Below are 12,167 nucleotides of genomic sequence, written 5' to 3'. Positions count from 1 at the left end.
GACGGCGGCGGTGCACAAATGCTGCGCAGCTAGCGCCATTCGACGGCCAACACCGCTGTTCCTGGTGTGTCCGCTGTGCCGTGCGTGTGATTATTGCTTGTACAGCCCTCTCGCAGTGTCCGGAGTAAGTATGGTGGGTCTGACACACTGGTGTCAATGTTTTCTTTTTTCCATTTCCAGGAGTGTAATTTGCTCTTTTTCAAAGTCGCTCATCTCATTGGATTTCCCCAGTTGCAGCTCATATCTTCGCAAGGGTGATTCCCCGTCCGTGTCTGTTCCGCTTACATACTTTTGGTACTTGTCCGCAACCCCATCAGACGCTATCCAACGTCGCGGTGTGCATTGGTCATAATGTTGTGGCTTATCAGTGTATCTGTCGCATCACTAAATCCAGTAACGTAAAAGATGGAAGGAGGTGAAAAAGCGAAGAATTTAAAACCTGGTTCCTAAATCTCTGTCTTATCATCTATCTGATACCTTTTAGTATCTCCAGGCTTCTTCCATGTATACAGCCTTCTTTTATGATTCTTGATCCAAGTGTTACCTTTGATTAAGTTGTGATCTGTGCAAAATTCTACCAGGCGGTTTCCTCTTTCATTACTTTGCCCCAGTCCATATTCGCCTACTACGTTTCCTTCTCTCCCTTTTCCTACTACCGAATTCAAGTCACCCATGACTATTAAATTTTCATCTCCCTTCACTATCTCAATAATTTCTTTTATTTGAACATACATTTCTTCAATTTCTTCCTCATCTACAGAGCTAGTTGGCATGTAAACTTGTGCTACTGTAGTAGGTGTGAGCTTCGTATCTATCTTGGCCACAATAATGTGCTCACTATGCTGTTTGTAGTAGCTTACCCGCATTATTATTTTCCTATTCATTATTAAACCTACTCCTGCATTACCCCTATTTGATTTTGTATTTATAACCCTGTAGTCACCTGACCAGAAGTCTTCCTCCTCCTGCCACCGAACTTCACTAATGTCCACTATATCTAACTTTAACCTATCCATTTCCCTTTTCAAATTTTCTAACCTACCTGCCCGATTAAGGGATCTGACATTCCACGCTCCGATCCGTAGAACGCCAGTTTTCTTTCTCTTGATAACGACATCCTCTTGAGTAGTCCCCGCCCGGAGATCCGAATGGGGGACTATTTTACCTCCGGAATATTTTACCCAAGTGGACGGAATCATCATTTAATCATACAGTAAAGCTGCATGCCCTCGGGAAAAATTACGGCCGTAGTTTCCCCTTGCTTTCAGCCGTTCGCAGTACCAGCACAGCAAGGCCGTTTTGGTTAGTGTTACAAGGCCAGATCAGTCAATCATCCAGACTGTTGCCCCTGCAACTACTGAAAAGGCTTCTGCCCCTCTTCAGGAACCACACGTTTGTCTGGCCTCTCAGCAGATACCCCTCCGTTGTGGTTGAACCTACGGTACGGGTATCTGTATCGCTGAGGCATGCAAGCCTCCCCACCAATGGCAAGGTCCATGGTTCATGGGGGGATTTACATGCTATGGAAAATAATAAGAAACCCAAAAAACACATGACTAAAGTAAACTCACGTTTGTTATATGGATCCAACGATGGAACTAAGCATGAATTCTTACAGGTACATAGTTTTTACAGCCATGTGTTTAAACAAAAGATTGTGATAATTCTGTAGCGTTCTGGCTGGAAATATAAGATAATTAAATTAAGCAGTTTTTGCCTGTTTAATTTATCAGTTTTTCCATCGACAAACTAGTTGAAAGAATGTTTTAGTGTTTCGAGTGAATTAATCATTATAATTTACATTGAACTGTTTCACTATCAATGTGAAAAAAAGGATAAAACCAACAAAAATGCAGTTTTACCAACTGGGTTGATTTTCTATCTATCCAGGTTTTGCTCAGGCCTTCATGTTTATTTGATAAGTAATCCAAACACTGAAACAGTATTCTAGAACTGGTCGCATTATCATCTTGTATGTGGTTTACTTTACAGATGCACCGCATTTTCCCAGAAACTTTCCTACATACCCACGTCTTTCAAAAAAACGATATTCTGTTTAACAAGATCGTTGATTTATTTATTATAAAGTTTTATTTATTTTTATCACAATCACTCTTTATTATACAAACACAATTGGTTTCAATCTACAGTGGCGATCTTCAGATGGTACAGAAGGGAAAATAAAAAAAAAGCTTATATTAAGACCTTAAAACTGGGGAATCCAAAAATGTTAAATATATGAAACACTACCCTTTTTTCTGCGGCTTCTCTTGCTTATGCACTGGACAAATATATTGCACCAAATATCTCCTCCCTTCTTGCCTTCTTCCTCCTTCTGTCTGTCCATCTCATTCTCCCACTTCTATTTGCCTGTCTCCTCCTTCCCATTCTTTCTGCCACTTTATATCCTCCTGTCTCTCTTTCTAACCATATCTCCCCCGCCCCTCCTGACCACATCTTCCTCCCCATCTCTCTTCCCATATCTGCCTCCCACTTTTCCTTTTCCATCTGCCCACTACCCTTCCACATTTTCCACCACCCTCATCAATACCCCTTCCTCCCCTCTCTCTGTCTACTTCCTCCTTATTCCACTCTGTACATCTGCTCCTCTGTCCATCTTAACCTGACCCTAGTCATGCTTGTTGACATGTGTAGTCCCTGCAATAGAGTTCAATGTAGCAGGCCAGTACCATTTGCACCACATGTCTGTCATAGTGGACAGGCTGGATATTAGGAGCTTGAAAATCATTTATTTGCTCCTCTCACACTGGCCATTATGCAAATCAGGTCGATAAAGCAGGCCAATATTACTTCAAGACAATACATCTGTAAAGCAGGGGAGCCTACATGTGGAGGCACAGAAAACTGTTTCTTGCCCCCATTAATTTAGGTTGCCCTACAAAGCAGGCTGATCTGGCAGGCTGATACTGCTCCTACACAACATGCTTGTCATACAGAGCAGTCCATACCTCAGGGGCTGGAAAAACCACGTTTTTCCCCACATCTCTACTCCTATTGGAGTTAGGAAGTTATAAACCTCACAGTGCTGATACTTGTGAAGTCTGTTGTTTCCGTGTCAAATTTGGTTGAAATCGATCCAAGGGTTTGAGAGAATACCTCAGACATACACAGGTAACTCTGTTTTCTACACTCAGTATGTTATGGGTATGAGTTAAAATACTTTTATTATATTTATTGGTGATTGGGACAGTGTACTGAATAACATTACACCAGTGTTTACTTCATTTACAGACTAATAACTATAGCTATTAGTAGTAGTATGTTTTTAGATTGGTTAGTGCCTCCAACCCCATGTAGCAAGAGCAGGCCTTAGTGCTTATTTTCCTCTGGGCAGCAGTACAGGTGTTGAAGTATGGGCACATGGAGCGATTAGTCTATACTGAAAGGCAAAGCCCACTTTGTGGTGCAGTTACAACCATTCAGGTAATATCACCTAGTAAGTTATGTGACATGTTTTCAGGAAGATTGTTTATAAACAGAGTTAAAACAACTAACACACTGAAGTGAGTACACACTAAGGTACCAATGATCACAATATCTGCTCTTATACCCTAACACCCTGCATAACAAATGTAAGCCTGTAAGTATTGTGTAAAAAGTTTAAGAACAGTCAAGAATTTTCTGAGATTGTTGCAACTAACATTTAAGTTCTTCACCGTTTTACTTCAGACTTTGGTACTATGCTCCAATAGACCGTTGGATGCACATACGCTATATTTAAAAAAATATCTATAATATATAAATATATGTATAACATTAAATAGAGAAGTATTTTTATCAAAAATCTCGAAAAGTTCTATTTAATTCAGATTTTTGCATGATATTCACATAAACACTTATATAAGTGTTTATTTGAATAATAATATATAAATATATGTATAACATTAAATAGAGAAGTATTTTTATCAAAAATCTTGAAAAGTTCTATTTAATTCAGATTTTCGCATGATATTCACATAAACACTTATATAAGTGTTTATTTGAATATCATGCAAAAAAATACTTCTCTATTTAATGTTATACATATATTTATATATTATAGAGATTTTTTTTAAATATACCGTATGTGCATCCAACGGTCTATTGGAGCATAGTACCAAAATCTGAAGTAAAAGGGTGAAGAACTATTTGAGATTTATGGTTACGGTATCAGACAACATCTTGTCTTCGTGTAGTAGTATAGATATAGATCAAACAACTTGATAACACACCCAGAAGCGTTTTGCTGAATATTTCTTTATAGATCGGATCGACTGGAACATATCCTATGCCTTTTAGTTTCCAACAACCATATAAATAGTGACTCCATCTGTATTTTAAGAGAATCGTGTCCTTGAGACGCAGCCTAACCAGCTTGGGTTGTGCCTTTTCCAGGTGGCCGGGTCGTCCTTCAAGAACGGCTTCGTGCGGATCCTACAAGGCTGGAAGGGCGGCGAAGCGGCCGCGGGGGCGGCGGCGGGGATGGCGGGGGCCGCGCCGGGGGCGGCGTCTGCACCGGGGGCGGGCGGCACGCCTGGGGCGGCACAGCGGCAGCAGCAGCCGCCGCCGTCCCCCACGCCCGCCTCCGGGTCCTCCTTCGACGCGCTGTCGCCTCGCACGCCGCCCCCGGACTCGAAGAAGGTAGGCGCCCACCTGCATAGGAAGGCAACTGACAGTGTTGCACAGTTCATAAGGTGGCCTGGTGCAGGTGCGTGTAAACTTCGTTACTACGAATAAAGCTAATATCGTTCTTCTGAAACGCAACTGGCTTTTTCTTTTCACGAAGAAATGAGTGCTACGTATGGCATATCTCAAGTTTATTCCATATTATTGACACCGTTCTCACAAGCGGTTTCTTATCAGATTATGAACATATGGACTATCATCTCAGCTACGCGACTGGATTCGTGATTTCATAAAGGCCACTGTTTGTAGTAGCAGACGGGAAGTCATCCAGTGGAAACCGAGTTTACATCTGTTCTCCAACAGAATATTACAGGCTCTCTGCTTACTTAATCTACACTACTGTACATTGAAAGTGCTACACCAAGAAGAAATGCAGATGATAAACGGGTATTCATTGGACAAGTATATTATACTAGAACTGATATGTGATTACATTTTCACGCAATTAGGGTGCATAGATCCTGAGAAATCAGTACCCAGAACAACCACCTCTGGCCGTAATAACGGCCTTGATACGCCTGGGCATTGAGCCAAACAGAGCTTGGATAGTGTATACAGGTACAGCTGCCCATGCAGCTTCACACGATACCACAGTTCATCAAGAGTACTAACTGGCGTATTGTGACGAGCCAGTTGCTCGGTCACCATTGGCCAGACGTTTTCAGTTGGTGAGAGATCTGGAGAATATGCTGGCCAGGGCCACATTCGAAAATTTTCTGTATCCAGAAAGGCCCGTACAGGACCTGAAACATGCGGTCGTGCATTATCCTACTGAAACGTAGGGTTTCGCAGGGATAGAATGAACGGTAGACCCACGGGTCGTGAGACATCGGAACTGTAGCGTCCACTGTTCAAAGTTTCGTCAATGCGAACAGGAGGTGACCGAGACATGTAACCAATGGCACCCCATACCATCATGCCGGGTGATACGCCAGTATGGCGATGACGAATACACGCTTCCAATGTGCGATCACCGCGATGTCGCCAAACACGGATGTGACCATCATGATGCTGTAAACAGAACCCGGATTCATCCGAAAAAATTACGTTTTGCCATTCGTGCACCCAGGTTCGTCGTTGAGTACAGCATCGCAAGCGCTCCTGTCTATGATGCAGCGTCTACGGTAACCGCAGCCATGATCTCCGAGCTGATCGTCCATGCTGCTGCAAACGTCGTCGAACTGTTCGTGCAGATCGTTGTTGTCTTGCAAACGTCCCCATCTGCTGACTCAGGGATTGAGACGTGGCTGCACGATCCGTTACAGCCATGCGGATAAGATGCCTGTCATCTCGAATGCTAGTGATACGAGGCCGTTGGGATCCAGCACGGCGTTCCGTATCACCCTCCTGAACCCACCGATTCCATATGCTGCTAACACTCATTGATCTCGACCAATGCGAGCAGCAATGTCGCGATACGATAAACCGCAATCGCGATAGGCTACGATCCGACCTTTATCAAAGTCTGAAACGTCATGGTATGCATTTCTCCTCCTTACACGAGGCATCACAACAACGTTTCACCAGGCAACGCCGGTCAACTGCTGTTTGTGTATGACAAATCGGTTGGAAAAATTCCTCATGTCAGCACGCTGTAGGTGTCGCCACCGCCACCAACCTTGTGTGAATGCTATGAAAAGCTAATCATTTGCATATCACAGCATCTTCTTCCTGTCGGTTAAATTTCGAGTCTATAGCACGTCATTTTCGTGGTGTAGCAATTTTAATGGCGAGTAGTGTATATAAACTATTTATAAGACAATCCGACAAGTGTAAGAAACGATTTAGAATACGTAATTAAATTAATAATCAGTCTAGATCGCAAGGATTTATTGATAACTAGAGGAGGAGGAGATCAGTGTTTAACGTCCCTTCGACAACGAGATCATTAGGGACGGAGCACAATCTCGGATTAGGGAAGGATGGAGAAGGAAAGCGGCCATGCGCTTTCTGCACCAGCTGCTGTAGCACCCTGGCGATGCCGTCGTGTGTGTAGCGCAGTCTCTGACAATCGCTGTGTAGCTGCTGCCGTAGTCAGCTGCGCTGCCACCGACTGCGAAGAAATGGCGAGTTGCCGTCGGAATCCGTCACAGCTGCCGTCGTCGTCGAGGCCGCTAGCCGGAAATCTTCTCTGTAGTTGGCATATCTTTTCGTGATTTACATGCCGATAATGTACTCCAACATGTGAATAGTATCGTCGTTGACTTGGTTGCTATGGCCAACTAGTACTCTTTTTGTTAAAGGTTGCGACAGTCTAAATTGTTCGGGTTTAATTAAAGTCGAGATGCCTTTAGGTTGAATAAAGTTGCTGTCGTTTGAACTGTTACAGCGTATATGCTTGCGATACAGTTCTTGATGGCTTGTTTATTTCCGTCGCCCTTGACAACGACGTACATCTTTCAGTTTTTCGTAAAATTTAACTTTTATTTCTTGTTAAAACTCTCTTATTTTACTTCGTCTCGTCGGCATCCATCAATTAGGATGGCACATGAGATGGTTTTATTATTGTGGGTTGATTTTAAGTGTTCGATATATTGTGAGATGCCCCTTAATAACAAAAAAAATGTTCAAATGTGTGTGAAATCTTATGGGACTTAACTGCTAAGGTCATCAGTCCCTAAGCTTACACCCTGCTTAATCAAAATTATCCTAAGGACAAACACACACACCCATGCCCGAGGGAGGACTCGAACATCCGCCAGGATCAGCCTCACAGTCCATGACTGCAGCGCCTTAGACCGCTTTTTTTATTTATTCATTTATTTATTTTTAATTTTTTTAATTTTTTTTATTTTTATTTCTTTTAACAGTAAGGAACAGAAAACTAGTAATTGCACTCGTTGCGTCGAGTTGGGGACGCACGTAACTAAAACCATACTAATAGTTGTAGAAAAGGGCATAAAGAAAGAGAGCAAAGTGCGGGGCGAAGGAAACCATGAAACAAAACTGAAGGGTGGAATTCATACCACCATTAACTAGTGCTACATCTTGCACAGGATGGGAAAACTAAAACTGCGAAGACCTTTTCGCACCGGGGACAAAAAGAGGAAATGGGACAAATACTGCTACAGAGTGTGAGGGTTCACAACGAAACTCTCCATCTGCTGTATCATCCAGGTATGACTTCTCGTAATGATGAAAGTAGATCCCACGTTGTACCGTGTAGTGTTCTATTATCGTATTGTAATTTTAGCTTCTCTTACCCGTGATGTTCCAGCTACGTGGAGGGTCGTGGAACGCACTCCACAAAAATTGGAAAAATATTGTCGATACTTTGGGTTACGGAGGATCTTGCAATGTCGTTCCTGCAAATAGTTCCAAAAGTCTAAAGTGTCCTTAGTGCCGTCTTGAAACAAATAATGCACAGCATGTCCACGAAGCCACGTCATTGCATTAGTTTCAGTGCGTGGGTAATACGTTTCATCCGGGTATAAGATAGTCTTGGGGTCGATATGATGCGGCATTACCCGAAGAAAGTATGCTGACATTTGCCTCACTAAGTGCCACACTGCTGTAGACTCGCCACAGCTAAGACGGTGTTCATCGTTGTCTTGAACGCCACAGCTCGTGCACATGGGTGAGTCTACCACGTGGATCGCATGTAGCCTTGATCTGGTCACCTGCTTACCGTTGACAGTGATATACCACATCGCCGTGACGTCAGTGTCTAGTGTTACGCGGTGAATTGTCCTCCACACTACTCGCCAGTTGACGTTCGGGTGCTTCCTCTCCACGACGTTATCGGGTCGTCCACGTTGCAGGACCCTATAAACAGTCTTTGCCGTCGCCAGTTGAGTCGCTGGTATGGCAAGTCGAACGTAACTGAGTTCGAGGTAAAAGACACCGATGTAGAAGAGCGAAGAGGGGACGTGGTGTATCGGCACAGACGGCAACAGGGAGGGCGGTGCTAGTTCTTCTATTAACAAACTGGTCAGACTGTCCGGACGGCGGTGCCATAGTTTAACTAATTTGCTCACAAATAGGGCGACCGCTCTGTCATAAACGTGATAAAGGCCAAGCCCTCCCCGATCCAGGGGAAGGGTGAGAGTCTCGTATTTGTTCTTGAAAAGCATTCCAGAACTCACGAAGGACCCAAAAGCCGCAAGTATACGGCGAGCTAACATCACCGGTATAGGTAATATCTGGGCGTAGTGCGGAATGCGTGACGCTAAATGTGTGTTGACATACTGGGTCCGTTGGACGATATCCAGGGCTCGTAGGCGGTTGTTGGCAATTCCAGTCCGAACATTTCGTAAAAGCCGTCGAAAGTTGTGAGCAGCGGTCCGACGTATATCGTCTGTAAAATCAATGCCGAGACATTTCAAACTATCACTGAGCTGTAAGGGGGTGACACTGTTCTCAGACAATCCGACCCCGATGTTCATCGCCACCGATTTTGCGACGTTGATACGACTACCAGTGGTCATGCCATATTTCGCTATCCAAGTTAGTGCGCTAGCGGTGTCGTCACCGTTGCGGATGACAATCACCAGGTCGTCAGCGTACGCTTTACATCAGAAAGTGTGGCCTCGTAACTTCATACCCGTTAGTCGTTGGCGCAGGCCGCAGAGGAGAGGTTCCATGGCCACAGCGTAAAGTAAAGTGGACAGAGGGCAGCCTTGGCGTATCGATCGAGAAATGGTGAGGGGCTGCGAAGGTCGGCCGTTGACGATCACCTTGGACGTCGCGCCACGGAGTAGTCGCATGACGACAGTGACGAATGGCTGTGGGTACCGCAGATGTTGGAGGACCGCTTCCAAATAGTTGTGGTCCACTCGGTCGAAAGCTTGACTAAAATCGATGGCCGCCAGTGCACCCTTCAGACGACATGCCCTCGCCAGTGAGATCAAGTCACGATATTCGCTGAGTGCCGTTTGAATATTATTGTCGCCTCCTAATGACGTCTGATCGGGTGAGATAACATTGCCTAGGGTCTGGCGTATCCGCGCCGCCAACAGTCGAGAAAATATCTTGAAGTCTCAGTTCAATAGCGTCAACGGGCGGTAGTCCTGCAGTCGTGAGCCACCGGACGGTTTGTGAATAGGAATAATCATCCCTTCCACAAGGGCCGCAGGGAGCGGCACGTCCGGGGATAGTAGTTCGTGACAGATGTCCGTCCATCGGGAGGCTAATAAATATTGAATAGTCCGTGGGGGCCTTGGAAGAGCGGGGCTACGTCTTCCGCAAAGAATCGTGAACGTTCGCGACGTTTGTCCGTCCCGGAAGGTGCGTAGATATTGATAAGGCGGACACCCAGTACTGTGAGTGCCATTCCACTTGCCCCAGGCAAAAACAGGATATCGTCCGCCACTATCCCTTCCCGAAGAAGTACAGCGACACCGCTGCCTGTTGGGGAAGCTGGAGAGACGCAAGCATCGTAACCGTACATGCCTGGGAAGTCGTCGACGTACACTTCCTGGAGGAGAGCTATGTCGATGGAAGCAGAGTTCAACATATCCTGAAGCAAGGATAACTTAGCGCGCGTCCGTATAGTGTTGATGTTTATTGTTGCAATGCGATAAGTTTGAGGTCTATCAATAGCACCCGTGTTGGCCATCAACACCCTTGTAAGGCTGTCTCGTCACTGTAGCTGATGGCGGGAAAGGGTCAGCACTGGTGGGATAAATTTCCCCCCGTGTCGTCCAACACGATGGGCAAGGAGTGTGCCTCACAGTCGTCTACCCAGTCGCCATGAAATACCCTCGGCTGTTGGTGGCTGTTAGTGGCTGCTGCGGCACTCGGCGCTGACTCCATCGGCTCTTCTGGCTGGGAATCGGCACCGGCTGTCTGCTTGTGATCCTGCTGTTCTGTGGGGTTGGAGGGGCTGAAGCCGTCACCACGGCGATCTGTTGAAGTTACAGCGGCCTCTGTACCGCCGGTACCGTCGTCGGAATTTCCACAGTCCATGTCAGACGATCGCTGCTAACACTCGTCCGATGGAGCACGCCGTCGTCTCTTGTGTTTTCGCGGGGAACGCTGTTTACGGACGTGTGCTTCAGTATCTGAATGTGGGTGGATTTCTTCAGCTTCTCCGGTGTCTGGAAGAAAAGCCGCTGTCGGCACAACCCGTGGGTCAATGTCCATCCTGGCATCTACGCCTTCTTGCAAGGTCGGTCGGTGATTATCTTCAGGTGGGGGTGCCGTTGTAGAGGCCGGATCCTGTACTGCAGAAGCCATTATGTTCTCGCCATCGGGGGCGGCTATCGGACTAATGTCGTCAGCATCGGTAAAGGTTGCTGCCCGTGTAACTTTGGCGTAATTGAGAGGAAGGGTCGTCACCGTAGAAGGAGTCATAGATTCACCTGTCGGGATTTGAGTAAGCCGTCGTCGGAGACAATCCGAACGGACGTGCCCTACTTGGCCACAACCAGAGCAAGTGCGTGGCTGACCGTCATACATAATGATCGCCCTACATCCGCCGATGACAAGATATGACGGATCATGTTTGGTCAATTCAATTTTAATCTGTCGTACCCCGTTAAGAACGGGGTACGTTGTAAAGGTGGTCCATTTTTCGGCCATATGGCTGATCACTCTGCCGTAGGGCTGGAAAGCCGCGGTGACTACGTCCGGTGGTACTTCAAAAGGGAGTTCGAAGACGCGTATCGTACGTAGGCCAAGCCCCGCGTGCTCGATAGAGACCGCCCCAATATGGCCATCACAATGTTTGAATTTAAGACCGTTGGCATGTGCGCTCACGATTCTGTTGCACACCTCGTCACTTACTAGCTTGACGTAGACAACACTGCTCATGATAGAGAGATGGATACCAATTATGTCTCGCGGGTAAATTTTAACGTCGTCACAAAGGAAACGTTCCACTTCAAAAGCTCGCGGTCGTGTATGATCGGGTTGAAAACTGATCTTGATGGTGGTTTGTCTGTATGAATGTGCCATGTTGCGTCGGTAGTGGTGGACTCTAAACTAGCGACAACGCAGTAGTAAACAACTACGAGCACTCGCGACCGCGCGGACGGGACGGAAACAAGACGTCCTCGCCGCAGCGCTGCGGAAAGCAGACTGAACACGCTCCGCTAATCCAACGCGGCCCTTTAATGACAATTACCACCCCCTTTTCTGATACCCCCTTTTCTGAATTACCCGGTCGCTGTCTTGTCTTTTCTTGATATTGTCGTTCTGCTATACAGTGCCGCGTATTTCACAACTGACCTCTTTTCCGATTGCAAAGGGGTGAGGGCTACATTTAAACAACTCTAACGAAATCACAAACACGGTTTCCGTTATTCGTCTTTATTCCAACAAGTTTTCAACTCACAACAACTGATAATTAACAAAAGTTTTCCGACAAGATGTTCATAGGTGATACTTCAATGTTTGACCAAAACCATAAGTTCGTCCTTAACTCGAGATAACCTGACCTAGAGTCCATATAACAAAGTTCATTTTTCTCTAGTACTCGACCACTGTCTTCAGGTCCCTTTCTTCCTTGGAATCCACAGCACCCACAAAGCACGACAGCA

General features: G+C 45.8%; 1 protein-coding gene across 1 annotated transcript in view; it reads left to right on the top strand.

Annotated features, from left to right (window-relative positions):
* LOC126282446 (uncharacterized) overlaps positions 1-12,167 on the top strand; it is a 781,073-nt gene that overhangs the window by 716,349 nt on the left and 52,557 nt on the right. The window contains exons 13-14 of the mRNA XM_049982101.1: positions 4,396-4,461; positions 4,549-4,641. Of these exons, the coding sequence (XP_049838058.1) occupies positions 4,396-4,461; positions 4,549-4,641 (159 nt within the window). The remainder of the gene's footprint in view (positions 1-4,395; positions 4,462-4,548; positions 4,642-12,167) is intronic.

Source organism: Schistocerca gregaria, chromosome 7 (genome assembly GCF_023897955.1).
Source record: "Schistocerca gregaria isolate iqSchGreg1 chromosome 7, iqSchGreg1.2, whole genome shotgun sequence".
In the NCBI taxonomy this organism is placed as follows: Eukaryota; Metazoa; Arthropoda; class Insecta; order Orthoptera; family Acrididae; genus Schistocerca; species Schistocerca gregaria.
Note: the sequence above shows the minus strand (reverse complement) of the source record. Positions and strands in the feature narration are given on the sequence as shown.